This window comes from Platalea leucorodia (genome assembly GCF_965183815.1).
Source record: "Platalea leucorodia genome assembly, chromosome: 5".
Classification (NCBI taxonomy): Eukaryota; Metazoa; Chordata; class Aves; order Pelecaniformes; family Threskiornithidae; genus Platalea; species Platalea leucorodia.
The window spans coordinates 41,401,889-41,421,494 of NC_138827.1; the positions used below are offsets into that span (position 1 = coordinate 41,401,889).

Consider the following 19,606-nt stretch of genomic DNA (forward strand, 5'->3'; position numbering starts at 1 on the left):
TAGAAACTAGTTTCAGAGTGGATACAGAAGCTATTGATAGGGATAGGGACCAAAAAGAAAGGCTATAAGTACGTTTCAGTAATCCAAGATACTTAGGTTTTTCTGTAAAGAATGTTAAATCTCCTGAGAGAATAGCAGTATACTGCAATTCTTTTCTAAAGCAGGATTTCCTGATAAAACAGCAAGTAATCAGGTCACCTGCTCAGGGCAAAACCAGAGTCTTACCTAGCATCTGCAGCTCCCAAGATGATTTAAAAGAGTTATCATCAAACAGCCCAAACTCTATAGAGTTGATCCACCTCACTGACCATCTGACAGGTTAAATCCAGCGCTATTAAAACCTATAAGAGTGTACCCACTGGCTTCAGCAGGGCAAAGACTTCACTTCACCTTTGAGGCAGTTTCCTAATATTATTCCAGTATACCCTTGCCAAAATAAACTCTCAAACCTCTGCAGTCACCCCACCTTGATTTTCTCTGCTCTGTAACAGATTCACAGCATTCAGAATGAATCAGCTGCTAAAATGACTTACGCTTTCTGCCAAGTCACAAAGGGGCATTCTGTTTCTGAGGCTGAGTCTAAAAGACCCACCAAATTTCTCATTCCAGGATGCTGCTGGCATTCGTTCTTCTTCTGACATCTTCTGTTGCAGTCTTCAGTTCATCTTCCCTGGTTCCTTATTCCCAGCTTTTATGTTTTGATAATCAGGCCCTTTTTCTTTCCTCAACAACACATCAGGCTATCCTACCCAAAGCAGTAGCATAACTAATCCTTAATAAGAAAAGACCATCCTAGTAAAATACTTTCATAAAATTTGCTTTAGGTTTCCTAAACAAACTACAGCACAATGATGAGATGGAGACTAGCAGTTTCATTACTGCCTTGTACCTTCCCTGTTCAGTTTGCCTGCTTCATGATGCCTGGAAAAGGTAATAAGCAGCAATATGCCGCATACTATACTATGGTTGTAAACAGATGCCTACATTCATGAAAATAAATGCTGCACTGACAGGGTACAGATTATATAAGAAAACTGTCTATATGCAGATGCTGGGCATAATGCCAATTACTGTAAACCACATCAACACATAGTTACATTATAATTGATACATGTATCCTAATATCTCCTCTTATCTTAATGTTTCTTGTTAAGGTGCAGAATTTACCAGTGTCTCCTCCGTACAACACACAGCATAGTAAAAGCAATGTGGCTGTTAACTTGCACACAGCAGCGCTGCTGTTGCCCACGTCACTCCAGCTTTACCTGCGTTGGGCCTTTCAGCTGCATCTCACAGTGAGACGTGTTAGAGCATAGAATGCGGCCAGAAAATTTTTGTAGCACCCCCAGCAGATTATGAGTCTAGTTGTGCTCATACAGTCAAATAAATCACACGGCAGCTGATAATTCCACAGAGGGGAAGTAAGTTTTAAAAGGAATGGGGTAATCAATATCCAGTCATCTTTAGGCTATCCTAGACAGCCTAATTAATCTTGTCATACCAACCTTGCAGCCATCTTTATTTATTTCTATTTCTGACTGTTAAAAGTCCTTTGTAAACCACAAATCAGACTAATGTTTTTAAGATTTCATTATGATTGTAGTGTAATAGCCTATTAAGAAAGGAAGAGGTACAGCACCTCCAAAGAGGGGGTTCAATTTATTCCTGTAGTATTTTATTATTAGTCTAAGTGACTGACTACATTTACATTAACAAGAGCATCTTGCTATAAACCAGAAGAAGACATTCCTTGAGATGACCACCTTCATGCCAAATTTCTGCCAAAAGTAAATTTAAACTATAATCACTTCTTAAAAAAAAAATATTTAATGAAAGAAGAGGTTTGTAACTGTAATACCTCAGGTAGCAGCAAAGTTAAATAATTACATTGTGATGCTCAGCTTTTTTAATATCCTTGTATTTGAAAACCATCAAAACCAAAAACTTTATAGAAAAAGTGACATGAAGAAACAGATTTGCACCATACACTATCTGTACCGGCACAGAACAGCAGCAAAAATAATTAAAAATTAGATGACTGTTGAACTTTAAAGCATCTGTTGTAAACACTATTTTTTTAAGACTTCACAAACATAAACCTTGCAATGCAATCTCACTAACAGAACTGCAAGTAACTGCTGTTATCTGCTTCCATGTACTGCTGCAATCCTGATTTTACCTTGTTTGCAATACTTGTGATGAATGACTTGATGTCCAGATTAGTTGGGCAACTCTTCTGACAGGGGGCATCTGCACACTTTAAGCATCTACAGGAATAAAGGAAAATGTGTCAAGGAGACAAGGAATACAACTGCTGCCAATAGCATAAGGTTTTCAAGTTAGCATGGTAGAAGATAAGCCACAAAGGAATAATACAGAGCATTTTCATAAAGTTTCTGTTTAAAACCTCAAAGCACTACGTGATCATTATGGACTTCCATTCAACACTGGTTATGTTCTGTTGACTCCACTTTACAAAGGAAGGCAGCAGAGTGCAGTTACAAACATACTGACTACACATGTCTAAGTATTAGGAAACAATGTCTGCTTACATAGGGGTAATTTTTTCCCTGGAATCCAAGATTGCTAAACTTCTGACCATTTCATTTTTCTATTTGAAAAACATCTGTGTTGTGAATCAGGATTTATTAACGAAGTTCTGGAAGTGTCACCGTGGATTAAATTCTGGATGTTGGACAATCAGACATACAAAAGCAACAGTATTTCCACAGAGGAAGGAATTACTTTGTCCTGTATGTGCCAAAGAATAAGAATGTCTGATAAATTTTCAAGTCACTTTTCTACAAGTTTCCTGTGATATGTCTGTGACCTCTGAAATCAATTCAGTAGTCTTATGCATACTCTCAACTGTAATCCCTAAGACCCTCTTCTTGTCATCCCTAATGACAAAACCTAACTGTATATTTGTCCTGGTTTCAGCTGGGACAGAGTTAATTTTCGTCTTGGTAGCGGGTAGGGGGCTGTGTTTTGGGTTTAGGATGAGAACAATGTCGATGATACACTGATGCTTTGGTTCTTGCTAAGTAGTGCTAAGCTGTTGTTAAATAGGTGCTAAGTGGTGCTCACACTGGTCAAGGTCTTTTCAGCTTCCCCTGCTCTGCAGGGTGCACAAGAAGCTGGGAGGGGGCACAGCCGGGGGGAGGGCTGGCCCAGACTGTCCCAAGGGCTATTGCATGCCATATGACGTCATGCTCAGTATATAAGCTGGGGGAAGAAGAAGGAAGGGGGGACATTGGGTATGATGGCGTTTGTCTTCCCAAGTAACCGTTATGCGTGATGGAGCCCTGCTTTCCTGGAGATGGCTGAACACCTGCCTGCCGATGGGAAGCAGGGAATGAATTCCTTGTTTTGCTTTGTTTGCGTGCCCAGTCTTTGCTTTGCCTATTTAACTGTTCTTATTTATTTTACTTCAATTATTAAACTGTTCTTATCTCAACCCACAAGTTTTCTCCCTTTTACCCTTCTGATTCTCTCCCCCATCCCACTGGTGGGGAGTGAGCGAGCGGCTGCGTGGTGCTTAGTTGCTGGCTGGGGTTAAACCACGACAATATTAGAACATAGTAAGTAGCAAAGATTTATTGTCTGTTCCTGCGTAGTCATCCATGAGGATGTACCGGCCTGGTTGCTTGCACAAGTCCCATCTAAGGATTAAGCCCTCAGGGTATTCTATGTAATTTCCAGTAAGCAAACCTAACAAAGATGGTAAAAGTCAGCTGAAGAAGTAAAATGGTTCTCTATTAAACATGAAGGTATTGGCACACACTTTTGCTTTTACATATCAATGATTATCATAGGTCAAATGCCACGCTACTAATTATCTCAGAATTCATTACGTTATTCCAGATGCTCTTTCAATATTGTTTTACTAACATACAGAATTTATGTAAATTGTGGTTTTAACAATCTATGGAAAATGAAATAAAATTTGTTTTTTACATATTATCTGAGGACAACTACTTACCTAAGTTCCACAAGTCCACCTTAATTATTGTTACTTAGTGATAGGTAATAACAGTATGGAACCGGCTGGGACAGAATATTTTCAAACACAAAAACGCTACAAGAGGCTTTTGGACTACATGCACGAAGAAATGAAAAGCACATTAAAAGGAATAAAATGCCTGAAATACCTGCAGTGAAAAACTGCTCTGACTTTGTCAATCACACACATTGCTTTTGTTTTCCTTTTTTTTTTTTTTTTTTTTTTAATTAAGGGTGGAATAAGAGAGAAGGCAAAGCCAGTTAAGTAAAAGATTAATTAGTCTTTCATCTTCCTATTCATTATCATCTAGCTGGGTATTGCAGACGCCATGGCACCAGCAAAATCTGAAGGCACGTACGGTAGCTGCTGTTTGGATTTTCTCACAGAACTAGTCACAGTGAAAACGTCCCAGAGGAAATATTTAAAGGAAAACAGGTCTCACAGGCTGCAAAAGCTGGGAAATCCGATAAAGCCAAATCCAGGTTCAACACCATGGTGGGTTACTAGTTTAACTAGTCAGGATGTCAGAGGGCTCTGGCAGAAGAGCACCCCCAGGTTTAGCTGTGGCAGTTAAATATACCGCTGCCCAGCACTACCCACTGACAGGCACATGTTATAAATGCCTTAACAAGCAAAGGCAGGCCAGTGGGGACCTCAAAGGGTTGATGTGGCCAGAGCACCGAGTCAAGAGGATGCTTTTAGCATTCTAAGCAGACTGGAAGACAGCAAAGTTTCAGTACTAGAAGCCAGAAAAAAAGGAGATACACTAGACAAAATACACCACTATGAGGGCTCAGATGATCATTTTGCCTGCGTAGGCAGCAAGGAAATAATAGAAGTGGAAAATCACACATTTAAAAAAGGCAACAATTCCATTATGACTTTATGCTCTTCACTTTCCTGAATGTGGTTTCCTTTAAAATACAACAGTCTTGTATCCAAGACCAAAAGAATTGCACTTAACATAAAATACATTTCCATGGATTACATATAGAACAATCTCATGTCAAAACTGACTAGAATGGCACCTAGCAGGATAAGCAGTGTACAGATTACCTGTTGTGGTTAGCAAGCATCTTTACCAAATTATTTCTCTTTTGATTTTTGAGCTGTTTCACAAGTAACAGCTGTTGAAAATGTCAGCTGTTGGGGGGGTGGGTAATGCAAACTTGAATGTGAGCTTTGGGGAGGAGGGGAGGGTGCCATGAATATGCCAGTCCAGACTTTCTTTTATAATAATACCATCTTCCGATTCTCTGAGCACTCTGCAGACTAAAGTGCACCAGGCTGCCATTAATCCCACTTATCACCCTGACAGCTCAGTAATTACACTCCCGCTATAGCTAGGTACTGTAAGGTACTGTAGTCCTAATAAAACATCAAGCACTGTGCAGAATGCGTGCTGGTGAGGTGTTTTATTAAACTTGGGGGGTTGATCATCAAGTGACATTAGTGTTGACCTATTTTTCTATCTGACAATAAATTATCCTTTGACCATACTATAATAGATATCAGAGAGTGCATTTACTGTACCAAGGAGCAAAGGTATTGCATTCTGGTGAACCAGGCAAAAAGCATAAATAACATAGTAGAATCACCCACCAGAAAGTTATTACATAAATTGCTGCAAGTGATTGATCCTTTCAAAAATCACAGGCAAAATACCGTGCTTAAGGGAATACGCCAACAATTACCATGAGCTTCAATTCCACATGCACGTCCCCATATGAAGAAACATTAAGTATTATACTTCTTTCCATTTTCTTTAGCTGTCCTCCCACCCTATGAAATCCCACCTTTCATTTTACAAGGTTATTCCATTATTATGGTTTTAGTTCAAAATAATGTAAACAACAAACTAGAAATTTAGATTAAATTTCTCTCATTCACCTGCTAGCTCCAACCAAATTTAAATGAAGAGCTACATACTCACCATTAAAAAAAAAAAAAAAAAGAAAAAAAAAAGAAACAACCATGTTTTTAAGTGCTCATACTATTCTGGACTGCATAAAAATACAGAGAATTAGACAAAGCCAGACCTATGTTAATCTCAGAGTATATATCTCAGCATTTCTTAGTAAAAATATAGGAAAAATCCTTCCAACTATCAGATAACACCCTATTATCAATTTTCCCCCTATTTGCTTATGGAACAGCATCTCCTTTAAAAACATATAGGCTATGTTGAATCTTAAAAGATATCATATTCACTTCATATGCATATTGATTTCTATGTAAAAGGCAACACCATAGTCTTTGCACCACTAAACCCCAACTTGAAGAACTCAAAGAAAAGGAATGATATTTTCCATTTTGGAAGCACTTAGCTGTTGGTTCAACTCAGTCTCATTGTGAAATGGTAAATTAAGTTAGACATAAAACCCCTACAAATGCTATGCAAGTATAGCATATTTATATAAATATTTATGCAAATATTATCATTTGGCATAGCTTTATAGACATGCCTGTGACTATATAATGACAGAAATTCACGTTTCCCACACATCTAAGCTCAAAATTTACATCTCGTACTGAGCAGTGTTAAATTATACATATGTATCCCCAGTGAACTTAAAATCTTTAACTTCTTGTTTTTAAATGCTGCAACACTGAAGTTATTTATTGTTTAAGGTGAACGTGCTTGTAAATCTCTCTCAGGCACAAAACAACACATGCAAAGGATGCTTATGCAGTAGTCCAACATTATCAGCTATCAGGTTGGTACCTATCAATTTTGTTAGTGCAAAATAAGCACCTAAAACCGTGCATGTACACAAACTCATTCAATCGACCTCTAATAGCATGGGTACTAATAAAACAAACAAACAAACAAAAACCCAAAACACACAACACAGAGAGCAGTAGATTACAAACATCTGAAGACAATAAAAGGAAAAGGCACTTCAAAAGTAGTGTTTTCAATGTAATAAAAAAGAAAAATGGAATAGGCAAATAAAAGTTGCAAATTTCTGGAACACATACTACCCACTGGGAAAAAAGATGCAAGAAACCATGAGGTATGTCTATGCATAGAAAGGAATAGAAAGCAAATGAGCAAAAGAAAGGATAAAAAAGTAACAAATTTCTGTACCAAAATCTTTCCCTTAGGAAAAAATGATATCAGAAACCAGTTCTCTACTCTTATATACAGAAGAAAAAGAGAAGGAAGCCATAGCCAAAACCAATTTTCAATTAATAGTTTTCATTGTTTAATTTTTGAAATATTACCCAGTATTTTATTTTAAAGTTAAAATATCTGCCCAACAGATTGTCTCATTTCTAGGTCTAGACCAGCTCTTAACACATTTTTGCTTCTAAACAAAGAAGGGCAATTTAGTTATATCATTACCTAAAATTGCAGCAAACGATTGCCCATCTAACTAGCAATAATATTACCTGAAGTGCAATAACATGTATGCTGAAAGGCCAGGGATGAAACTGATAATCTGGAGTAATATTCCACCACAGATTGTTGCATTGAATTTTCATATATCACAAAACAGGCCAAATAACCTTTATCATGGTTACTGTTGGCAGAGGTTTAGAAGCAGATTAAATCCTAATCCATTTATGTGGGTTTCTGCAGGACACAAACATTCATTTTGAAAAAAGGCTTCCAGCTCTACTATTTGTAGAAGTTTCTAAACCTTTATCCACTGCTCAGAGAAATAGCCCAGATACCCACGTAACAGTTTTACACAGGTCTCATAATGATGTTCTGTATATACTTCCTGAGGCTTTGGTCAATTAATTTTAAGAGAATGGTAGAGCTGATACCGCCCAATGAACTAGAGGCCAGTTTGCACAGGAGACCCCATTTTGATGTCAAGGCTCTTCTTGGTTCCAACCTCTAAACCCTGAATTAGGGATGGTAAACAGTGGAATAAGAAAGCCACGTGTAAGGAAGAAATAAATCTGTAATTTCTGAGTAAATCTGTAATTCCCAAGTTGAATGCCCGTTGCCTTTGATTGCACAAGTGAAGAGCACCACATAAGTTCTTCTCTTGAGGTTCAATCCTTTAACCACTTAGGGCTCATCTTGCAGAACTTGGGCTTTATTCTCCCCATTTCATCTTGCTGTACTTAAACGGGGTCAAGGACAACCCCGAACAGAGATTTGGACATATATACACTTTAAATTAAAAGAGATGTCAGGATAAAGATCGTCTACTGCAATGGAAAGCTATTGGTGAGAACCTACTGCTGGCAGCTGTAAAAAAAGACGTGCCGCCATTATTTTCTTTATTAAAAAAACAAACACCCAAAACTAACAATCAAACAAAAATCCTACGCTCTTTTCTCATCCTGTTCACTACATTTCACAATGGATAGAAGAGGAAAAAAAGATTATAAAGCAACAGGGAGATTTTGTTGCCAGATTTAAATACCAAAACACAATAACAGTTGATATAAGGGTTTGATGAGCATCAAAGACAAATGATACTTAGAGGAATATTTGTTTTCATTCAAAGTCAAGAAGCAGAAAAAGGGACTTACACACAAGGCTGAGAACTCTGTTGTGTACGTGCAATGTAACAATAAAGGGAAAATAATCTTAAATTAGGATCAACTATGAACCGTAGGAGAAACATATAATCCCCCAAGAAACGTCTCTGAACACAAAGGGCATCAGAAACTGTATATAAGGCAGTGAACACAGACTACACAAGCAAGCAGGTATCATGGTCCCGGATATGTAATACTGGAAAGAAAAATGCCCAGCCTGTTAGCAATGCACAGGAATCATAAGAAACAAAACATTCAGTATCCCGTAAATTGGTAATACTAGTTCATATCTGAAGAAAGAAGGAAAGACTCCCACATCATCAGTGCTGCCTCTTCAATCACCTGGGGGTCCTGTGAGCCTTCTGCAGACCCACAGAAAATAGGATGACTTCTCTGTCAGCAAGTTAGGATGACCAGAGGAAGCAAATTTTAAATAGAGGTAGTCTACAGAATTAGAGACAGATATGACATTGCTGCTGGCAGCTACAGGAGGTGTAAGGGATGTGCTTTTTATTGAAAGGAAGAAATGCTCAGAGTTGAAAGTTAGTCTTCAGACACAAAAACCTCCTACCCTAGTGCAGAATAATGGCACTTACAGACAAGGTTATTTTCGGACACTTAAGAGGTAGTGAATCATATGGACATAGACTCCAAATCATTCCATTCATCAATGACTCATCTTTCTCTTTTCTTCTTTGGCTCTCTACACGACCATAATTCTTCTTTTCTCATCTACTTCTGAATCCCCCTTGAGTGCAGGAACTCTCCACTCCCCTTTGCATCTGCTTGGCTGTCTTCCTGTTTTCTGTAGTCTTTTTTCCCCATTCATCTGAAACTTCTCCACTTCTCTGTCCTATAACTTTTTACCATTCTTCAGCGTAACTCCATTTTAATGGATAATGTTGATAACATAAAAAAAGCGTGACCCAATGTCTGCCAGCAGGTATTTAAGACAGTGGTGTAGGAGAGTGGGCACCAGTCACTTTTCAGTCCTTCTTCTAAGTTTTTGCCATCCACCATCCAGCCCTTCAGAACCTCCATTTTGGTTAGGTTCCTGCACTAAAACTGTGCTTGTCTAGCAACAGCTCTTCTGCATACTCAAGACCGTGCTGTCTCGGTCTCTGATCAGATATATGCAAACAGTGGCTACCAGAAGAAAAGCAGATTGGTGGGATTTCCTCTTAAACCCTTGCTGAATGGTGGGAAGGCAGCCAGGCAGAGCTCTGCAGTCAGCTCAGAGGTAGCGCTCTGAGCACCGCCCCATGGCAAGAAGCCTGCTCCGACTCAGTTCATGGGAAATTATATTCTGCCTGCTCCTGAATTCCTCCTGTCATTTTACTGGGACACAGAATTTTTCACTTACCATATTGCAGTATACCCTCATAGACTACTGCCTTTCACCCACTTCATTTTAAATAGCTTGTATATCATTACTTTAATTGTGTTTCTCCAATTTACAATGTTACAGAGTAAAACTGCTGTATAAATTAGAGTTGATTAAAAATAAAAAAAGCAGTGCGGCTTACAGAATATTGTAGCACAAAGCATGTATATCAGCACATGCAAAATCAGAAAAGCTGTAGCATCCTTTTGACATATCAGAAATCAAAACAATTTTTTTTATATATAAGGCAAATCATTTCAACCATTTTATGCTTTCTCATAGACTCAATCTGTGAACAAGCAAATCAAATAAATGGTTCACATTTCTATTAGAAACTATGTTATATGCAGCTCATGCCAAATCAGTATTATTATTGAAAATATATTTATTTTAATATCACCAGTACTAGAATCTGTATGGAATACCTTTCACTATCTCCTTCACTCCCACACAGACTACCTCTTCTTTGGAGTTTTACTAGGGCAATTTATTTACAGCTTCTTTAAATCTATGCTTTGTTTTTATAATCCATTTGTTATATATTGGTCTACAACATTCAGAGTTCTTTGACTTCAAAACCAAAGTTACTATGATAATGTCTCACAAAAAATTATTGCTGTAGTGAAGGAATATAATGGTCTCAGATTGTATACAGGCATGAAGCCCAGTGAGTGTCAAAACCTATTTGTTCTTCCTCCTTAGTGGTAGATCTTAAATGGGATATGGCAACCATACCGTTCCTGACAAGTATGTGCACACAGCTCTCTTACGTCAAACCCATCTACACACTTTTACCTGCAGCAATTATTCTACCTCAGCCTCTATAACTTAAGACACAATGTACCTCTTATTCTTCATTTGAATGTTCTTCTTTTCCATTTCTTGCATTCACTTCCAAGTGACAAAGCTTTCTTTCCAGTTTACCAGCATACCATGTTTTGGAAGAGGCTATTAAAAATAACAATTTTCTCTTTCTGCTCCATCCAGGACCATGGTACATCAAACACTACTTCGATTCTCATTTTTGACACTACTGGTGTCACTAGGTTTACATCAGGTAACGTAGTCAGAGAGGAAGTCAGACTTTAGCTCTAAATAATACAGAGACAGCAGCTATGAGTCCCAGCAAGATCAATCTATTTTCCATCAACAGAAATTTGAGGTTATTCTCAAGCAGCAGTTACCAGTTTGGGTGCTGTCTGTCACAGAAAACTATCATGGGAAAGAGCACCTGATGTACTCAGGAGACTCCTGGTCTTCTCCTCATCTTTTCAGTTATTTCTCGTCCTTCATATTGTGGCACCTCCCTAATGAACTCTGGTTGTACCCTTTATTGATATTCTGTCCCAGACTAGGGCAGTATTACTGTACCTCTTCAAAAAGGTTGTATTTAAATTGCTACAGTTTTGCAATTCCCATGAATGACAAGCTATACATCGGTTTCAATTAGCTTTAAAAATTCAATACATTCATTTGTCCACTGGCTTTAAAAGCTGACAGGTGGTCTTGGGATTTGGGTTTGATGTAAAAAAAAAAAAAAAAAAGTCTCTTACTTTTGCATATCTCTTTCTAACCTTTTTAAAAAAACATCCTCTGTGGAAGACTTAGCTGTCTCAGCTTGTTGTGAACACTTCCAGCTAGGGTTAAGTAGTTTAAAACAATCCTATAAGAGTTCCGTACAAAACTACGGACTTTACATAGTGTTATATAATACACTGCATGTTACCAGATGTGTTTAAACTGAAAAGTCACCAAACATAGTACTTGAATTTCTATTTTGAAATATTGTATTATAATTAGAATTTAAGTTTAGGTACTGCAATCAGCCCTCACATCTTATACGTATTCCATGGCCTAATTGCTCCCAAGAAGTGCTTGGCTAAGAAGTTACCATTGCTCTCTGAAAAAATGATTTTGTAAACTCCTTCCAGCAGGACTTAACACATAACTGGCCTAAAGATTGTTGCTTTGTACAATGAAAGAAAAGGTATTTGGGAATCTGGGTCTTCAAATTTAATTACTTAAAATTAATGTAAGGAGAAATAAAGTTGAACTTAGCAATATAAAAAAGTACAGGATACATTTTCAGACGAAAAAAAGTACTTGAGTTTAATTTTCAGCTTTATCTTTATACCCACACCACTGGCCAAACACATGAATGCTTAGGGAAAAGCAGGTGCTGCAACTATTAAAGTATGTACTAAAGAATATGAAGGCCACCTTTACCTGTACATAGGAAATCCTTTTTTCACACTTCTTTCTTACGAAAAGAAAAAATAAAACCCAACAAACAACAAGCAAACAAACCTGCACCTTCTGAGGAAAGGATATATCAGGTAGACTATTTCCTCCCATTCACTTCAGAACTGAAAGAACTCTCTTTTTTTAATTTCAAATACAAAAATTTTAAATATTACAGATTTACAGGAATATTCGTTCTAAGCATTGTTCCCGTTTTCTTGTTTCATATTAGGCATTATGAAATTGCTGTGTTTTCAAAAGTATTAATCAACATTCAAAATTCATTAAACTGTCACAGAAAAACTAAGTATAGTTAAAGTTTTTATTACTGTCAACAACATTTTTAGTTAAACCTTAGAGCTTTTAAAGTTACAAAAAAAAGTAGTCAAAAGTCAATTTGCAACTGCTCTGGAAAAACTGACTACATTTCACACTACATATTAATTAATATTTTCTTAACACCATGGGAACACAATATAGTTTGTTGCTTATTATGCCAAACTTGATGGTATCCCATATTATTCCAGTAGTGCAAAAGATGCACAAGAAACACACTCGTCGATAAGACTTTGATACTATCTATTTAGAACTCGGACTGTGATCTTTCAGGTCCTTGAAAGCAGCACTTTGTCTGCCAAACCAACCACTTGTGGCTCAGCCACACCTAGCCTTATGGAGTTTTTTTAAACGGGTACATTTATGTTCACCACAATAGTGATCCCTTTCACATAGGAGACAGCTGTTACATGATGTTCAATATCCTTTTAATCCTCTATAGACCTTAGACAGAGGGGTTGACAGAACTGACAGTTTTTATTATAGCTTGTCCTGTACACAATAATCTTCTTTCACCTGGACTATTCTCCCAGAAGTGTTGCAGACTTTTTGACTTATATCAAGGATTATTTCTAGTCTTTTTAGGAGAGAAGAAATTATTTTTACGTGGCATGATTCTTATCCTGTGTAAATTACCTTTTCAAAATATGAAACACCTGTTGTCTGTTGTTTATCTTAATGTCAATGAAACTCCTTTGGGTTCACTTCAGGAAAAATAGACTTTACAAGCTCAGTCACAGACATTTCTTCTCCCAAAACGCCTTCATCATCTATGCACATCTTACAAATGGCACTCTGTACAATATATCGTTAACAACATGAGCACACATCTACCATTTATTTGTACTGAAAACATTTAATACTTTAATAACATATATAAACAATCTATGATAAAGTATAGTGTAACTAAAATGCATGAATTGAAAATTTGAGAAAACGTTCTCAGTTAAAAACTACAACCCAGAAGAAACCGATTTCCTCACTACAGCACCACAGAGACTCCAACAATCAGAGCAATAGTGCTAATGCTCATCTGTCTTGCAATTTAGGCTTGCCAGCGATTCCACCACAGTCAACGCAAGAGTGATTTAAACAAAGAACCTTTGTGGAGAAGTAGTCTTGGGAAAGGCAATAACAGCAGAATAAGCTAACGTCCCTTATTTTGAGGATCTGAGCTCCAAAGAATCCTTGGCGCTCTCTTTACCATCATCCTGCCATTGGCCCAGGGACCTGATCTGATGTTGATCTAGAGTCCAGCCACGTGCAAGGCTGCCTTCACTGCTCTCTGCACACAACGCATTCCCACCACTTCCAAACCCATGACGCCATTAGCAAGGCGCAGGGGTGTGGGGCAAAGGGAGGAAAGAGGGTAAAAGACCAGGGAGGCTTGTGCAGGCTTTACTGCTGGTGTCACCTGAACGTTTCACCCTACATCGACCGTACTCTGGAAGCAGACAAAAGCACAAATTACCTCATTGAACTCTGCATTCAAAATAAAAGTTTCAACAGTTTCAGTTTCCCTTGTTTTCAGACTTGTAGAAAAAAATTAACATTTTTGGCTGCTACTACGGTTTAGAATTCCAGAGAAAACTAAGAGGTCAGTCACGTTTCCACTGTGAACCCAATAAAGGTGCCTCTTCCCATGCAGAAGATAAGTTATTGACCCCAGTCGATCATCTTTTTCCAAATTTTAAAAGTTGTAGCCAGAGTATCCTTAGTAAAGCTCAGTCCTGCCAGATGGTGAACACTCTAGTTCATTATCAGACTGCTTAACTGAGCTTTATTTTAATATATGTAGTCCCCAGTGGGACTCAGTTAGACCGTTCATTTGCTTATAATGAAAGCCCTTACGCAATTTGTTAAAGCAACCTAATGCAAGTCTTCCAGAAGTGAGTTCCCAGCACCCACACTGGTAGGAACAGCTCCAGTGTCCTCACTCTTTTCCTCATCTTAAAATTGATGCAGCTACATATTTGAGAACTATGTGCCTCTCCTCCTGTCTTTTCCCTGAGAGGATCTACTGGTGTGGAAACTGCAAAAATTCAGCAGAAAATGCTAAGATTTAATATTTTCTCTAGAAATTGCATGTGTACAATGACTGTCTTCCATCTTCTTTTGTGAATAAAGAGGTTTGTCCAAGACACCTTAATAAGTGACACTGTCACTTGTTAATATGCTCAGCAATCAAGATCCAGAAAAAAGGAAATATGCTTGCTATTTTGGTTCTAATTTTCTAAACTGCCTATCATTTATACATTTTTTTAGCCATAGGAAAATAATATATCCTTGTCTATAATACATAAGCATCTTTAAAAAGGGTGGCATTTTCTTATATGCTTTGCTGTTTAAGGGAATTAATTTGGCTTTGCTTTTCTACCTTAAATTTATTCAGAAAGTAAAGATTCAAAACCAGTATCCCCTCAGCAAATGAAAAGAGCTTTATGACACAAGAACAGAAATCATATCGTCAAACTACAGAGGTCAGCACAGAGCAAAAAGAAACCCTCTACAAATTACACTAAGAATCAATGTTGCACTCTTAATATCCTGAGTTTAAAGATATAAGTAACGTTTCAATAGTAGATAGTTGAAAATTCAGTCTTATTTGTTTACTAGAAGTAAATACACTAACTCATTAAGATTGAATGATTGGTATGTATGTGCTATATCTAGATTTTGCTATAATCACCTTCACTGTGAAGAATTTTACAATATTCAGAGTATGATGATGTAAATAAATGACATAGCCAAAAGTCACTCTCCAGACTATTGACATTTACATGAAACCAATATATACTTTAAATACAAAAGGCTTTCTTTTTCTTTTTTTTTTAACCCCCAAACTTATGGAGACAGTAGTGGTAATATGCAGGCTCACTTTCTGAGTGATCTGAGTGGTCGGCAAATAAATTTAGAACCTGACCCTCTTGATGGCAAGGCTGGTTCACAGAAGCACCGCACTGCATACTTCTGCCTTATCACAGTTTCATTCATCCAGAGCAGAAAAGCTCCTACATGCAGACCACTTAATTGGGGATATAAGATAGCTGTTCAACCTTTAAAGTCTCACCAACCAGGACTACTGTAAAGTTACATGGACAGAAAGCTGGACTAGATGACTTAACAGGTTTACACTATCTTTGCAATTTCTCCTAGTATGTTGAATAATGGCCTTTAAAAATGGCAAATTTATGTCTGCTTATCTAGCTACAGTTGAGGTTTCCCACAGACAAAAGCAAACTTCAAAGAATTTAAAAGTTCATATATCTCTTGAGTTATTTAGGATTACAGGAGCGACACAAGTATTCATTTTCCTTATAAATTAAATCCCTATTTTTAGCACCTTACCAGTCACTCCAAAATTAGGGTAAATAAAAGCACTCTAGTTAAAATAACAGTACCCAAAGGATCTAAAATATGTATTATATACAAGGATTTTCAAATACAACCACCTGAACACGTTTTTTAAAGGGTCTGATTTTTAAATGCTATAGCATGGCCTTTTAGGTCTGCTATATATTAGGTCTGCTTTTAGGTATATTGACAAAGAAAACTCCATCTACTAGCTAAACATAGAAAAGGCACTGGCCTGCTAATGTCAAGAAGGCTTAGGTGGCAAATAGACCACAATCGGTTCATCTCTGTTTGCAAACATAGGACAAACATTTGTTGCTAAAAGGAAGGCACAAAAAAATATTGCATTTTAGGTTTTACCCTTACAACCTAAGTAGGAAGAATTTTCACATCCTTTTAAGAAGATTATATAAAAGACAGTGTTTGTCACATTTCCTCCCATACTGAAGCTAATGGCATAAGAATGAATACATTTTCTGGGATGGCTCAGCAGTTAAGTGCTGTCTGGAAAATATTAAAAGAAATGGTTTTTTTCAGAGAAACACAGCTTAGAGAAATTTTAGGATGAATAAAAACATCATTAATCTGTTGATTCACCATGGTTTGATAGATCACTTGTTCTTGAGTATATGGCATTGCACTTCTTTGTATATGCTCAAATTGTTAGACCTACACCAAATACAGCAATCCCAGGACTGTAAATGTAGTGCAACTGAAAAAGCGTACCTTTCCCAGTTCCCAAAGGCATTGCATTTTCAAAAACCTGCTGGAAGGATTTAAATATTCTCTTTTGGTTGATAGTTTCTCTTGCTACAAATAAGCAGATGTCTGCCTTTTGGCAGTTCTTTTTTACACAGTTATTTGAAAACAATTACAGAAATATGTTAAAACTGATATATAAAAAAAGTAGTCCACAAAGATCCAAATACTGCATTCCTCAGACAAGTCACACAGAGACATTTCAGAAAGCCTAGGAATCAGTACAAAGTGCTTCTTCCACTCTCCGTTAGTACCTCCTCTCTCTACACAAAAACACACACAGTACACATTAGCAACATCCCAGTTGTTCCTGCATCCCAGGCTTAGTTGCTGTGATTTTAGTGTTGCTCTTTTCTAATCCAGAAGCATTAGGGTTTGATGAATATATCTGATAACTTCCAGCAGCTTCCCGCCTCAGGATTTATAGCATACGACGATATACTAGCAATAGAAATATGCACAATGTATTACATAAGGCCATATAACGCTCCCATTTTTCAGCAAAGATGAAGGAGTGACACTGCGCTGGCAAAACACTCTACTGATAGCACAGCATGATCTTTGCTAAAACATACTTGAGTACGTTTACTAGCGTGGTGCAAGATGATGTACTAGCATAAACTGTTAACACTGAACCACAAATATCATTACAGATGAAGTACATTATGTGATACATTATTCTTTTTTTTATTGTGTTTGTTCACTTGCTAATTTGCACAATTTGGTAATTCATAAAAGGGTCTCCCTATCATTAGTGCAAATTAGTAATTTTCTAGCACATAATTAAAATATGCATTAAATTTATACTTTACATTGCATGTTTGTTGCCTTTGCAAAGATAAAAAATGTTACATGGTCAAATGAAATTCTAGGGTGATTATTTTGAACCTGAAAATATCTCCACACAACCTCCTGACATATTTCTCAACATCAGCCTGGTAAGCATACTGTACCATCACCAGCATTTTTCTGCTTAGCATGAAAATATAAAGCTATTTTTTCTGAATAGCTCCTGATAGCACTACCTATTCATATATTTTAAACTGAAGTCATTCCTTCGCCAGATGAATCCTATTACTGCCACACCGGTAACATTATACCTGTCCTAATCCTTCTCTAACACACACTTTTTCCATAAAATAAGCCTAAGTCACTGTGTAGAGATAAATCTCAGAGACAGGTTCTCCATCATTTTTGGAGGGATAAGAGTTATTGTTAATGCATCTATCTCATTACTACACAATACAAATGTTACAAATAATAACGAATAGTTCAAATAATTTTCATGTTCCACAGAACAAACAAATCAGACTTATTTTTAGATGTTGTGATTTAATATTCCCTTTCTATCTATCAAGACAAAAAATTCACGAGTTCCAGCATTTTCCATATTCTCACACTATACGTAAGGTAAGGTGTGGAACGCAAACTGTCTCAACCAAAAGAGCTGAAACCAGTTTAGTCGGCATCCATGAATTATGTGTGACAAATGCCCTCAAGTATTCCACCTTTTTACATAGTCAGTTCATAATGGCTCATGCTAGTATCTATTAAATATTTTATTAATTTACCATGAATATAAAGTATGACATTACCACCTTATTCTTGGAGAAATAAGAGATTAAATTACTGACACACTGTATCCCGGGGGGGGGCAGGTAGAAAGATAAGCAGGGAAAAATGTAGATTAACAAAAAGGAAGAGAAAAAGAAAAACCAACAGTAGCAGGCATTAACTAACACAGACACTTACCTTGCTAGGCCAAATTTCTCATGCCAATCCTGTCCCAAGAGCGCAAGTGTTTCAGAATGCTACAGATGCTAATTCTGGGGCCAGTATTTACAGCTCAGACACCCACAGTTCTGTTGTAAATATACTAATATTAATTTGCTGATTTTTCAAAAATGCCACATTTCCACATTTTCCTTTTAAAAGAAAACAAGTATTTGAGTCATATTCCAAAATGCAAATGTTTAATTTTACATTATGCTTTATGAACGTGTACACTGTATCGTACTAAATCTTCATATTGGTACATCTACGGTTACTTGACAAACTTATTTCTGCAATATAACACAGCCGGTCTGAATTTTTCTGTCGCTATTCCTTTAATAGAGACCAGCAGCATTTCTTTTGTAGGCTCAGAACTTAGCCTTATTACCATAGCTTTAAAATGAGTGACACATCTTTTGCCTCACTAACCAACAGACAAAAGCACTAAGTGATACCTGAAACAAGTATCATGAAGCAATGAGCCATTTTCAAAAATATTTTGTAAACCATGACTTCTTGCTAACATAAAACTTGTCTGCATTGTGACTCCAGTGATTAGTGTTCATCCTGAAAATGGTAAGTCAGTTAGTTTTGAATGCAGAAATGTAGTTCCTTAAATGAAGTCAAAGAGCTTTAAGACACCTTCTCAGCAGCCCTGAGAATATAACAAATTGACTCTCAGTGTATCACCCAACCCCCAGCACTGTTCAGATCTGCCATCCCTGGGGATGCGGAGCAGGTGAAAGCAAAGTGTCAAAACCTTTCACTTTGGATCTGGAAGCGGTACAGCTAGGTCAGTGCCCATAACCACATGTGAAAGAATTAGCTCTGCCCATTTCTTATGCAGCCCGTAAACCTAGGCTCAGCACAATGCTGACACATCTACTATTTTTAGTTTGCCCAGATTGGCTGTGGAGTGTCCGTCCTTGGAGATATTCAAAACCTGGCTGGACACAGCTCAGAGCAAGCTGCTCTAGTCAACGCTGTTCTGAGTAAGAGGATTGGACTAGACAATCTCCCTACGTCCCTTCCAATCTCAATGAGTCTGTGATTCTACAAGAGATATCAAAACCGTCTGCTCGAAGATAATTTCTCCCTCCGTGCCCATCCTAGGGCTTATTATCAGAGACCCAGAGCTTCACTCTGTGCTAACCAGAGTCAACTCTGAACTCAGACAAGGCAAGTTCACACCTGTACAAAAGACTGTGTTTATTCCCCTACATTTAGCTAGGCAGTCATCACCAACACAG

The 19,606-nt window shown here is 37.4% G+C and overlaps 1 protein-coding gene across 1 annotated transcript in view; it reads right to left on the minus strand.

The window, feature by feature from the left end:
* The window catches only part of DPYD (dihydropyrimidine dehydrogenase), a gene marked incomplete at both ends in the record, with an annotated part of 361,757 nt that overhangs the window by 258,731 nt on the left and 83,420 nt on the right, over window positions 1-19,606 (minus strand). Inside the window, one exon of the mRNA XM_082314522.1 lies at window positions 2,180-2,267. Within this exon, the coding sequence (XP_082170648.1) occupies window positions 2,180-2,267 (88 nt within the window). The remainder of the gene's footprint in view (window positions 1-2,179; window positions 2,268-19,606) is intronic.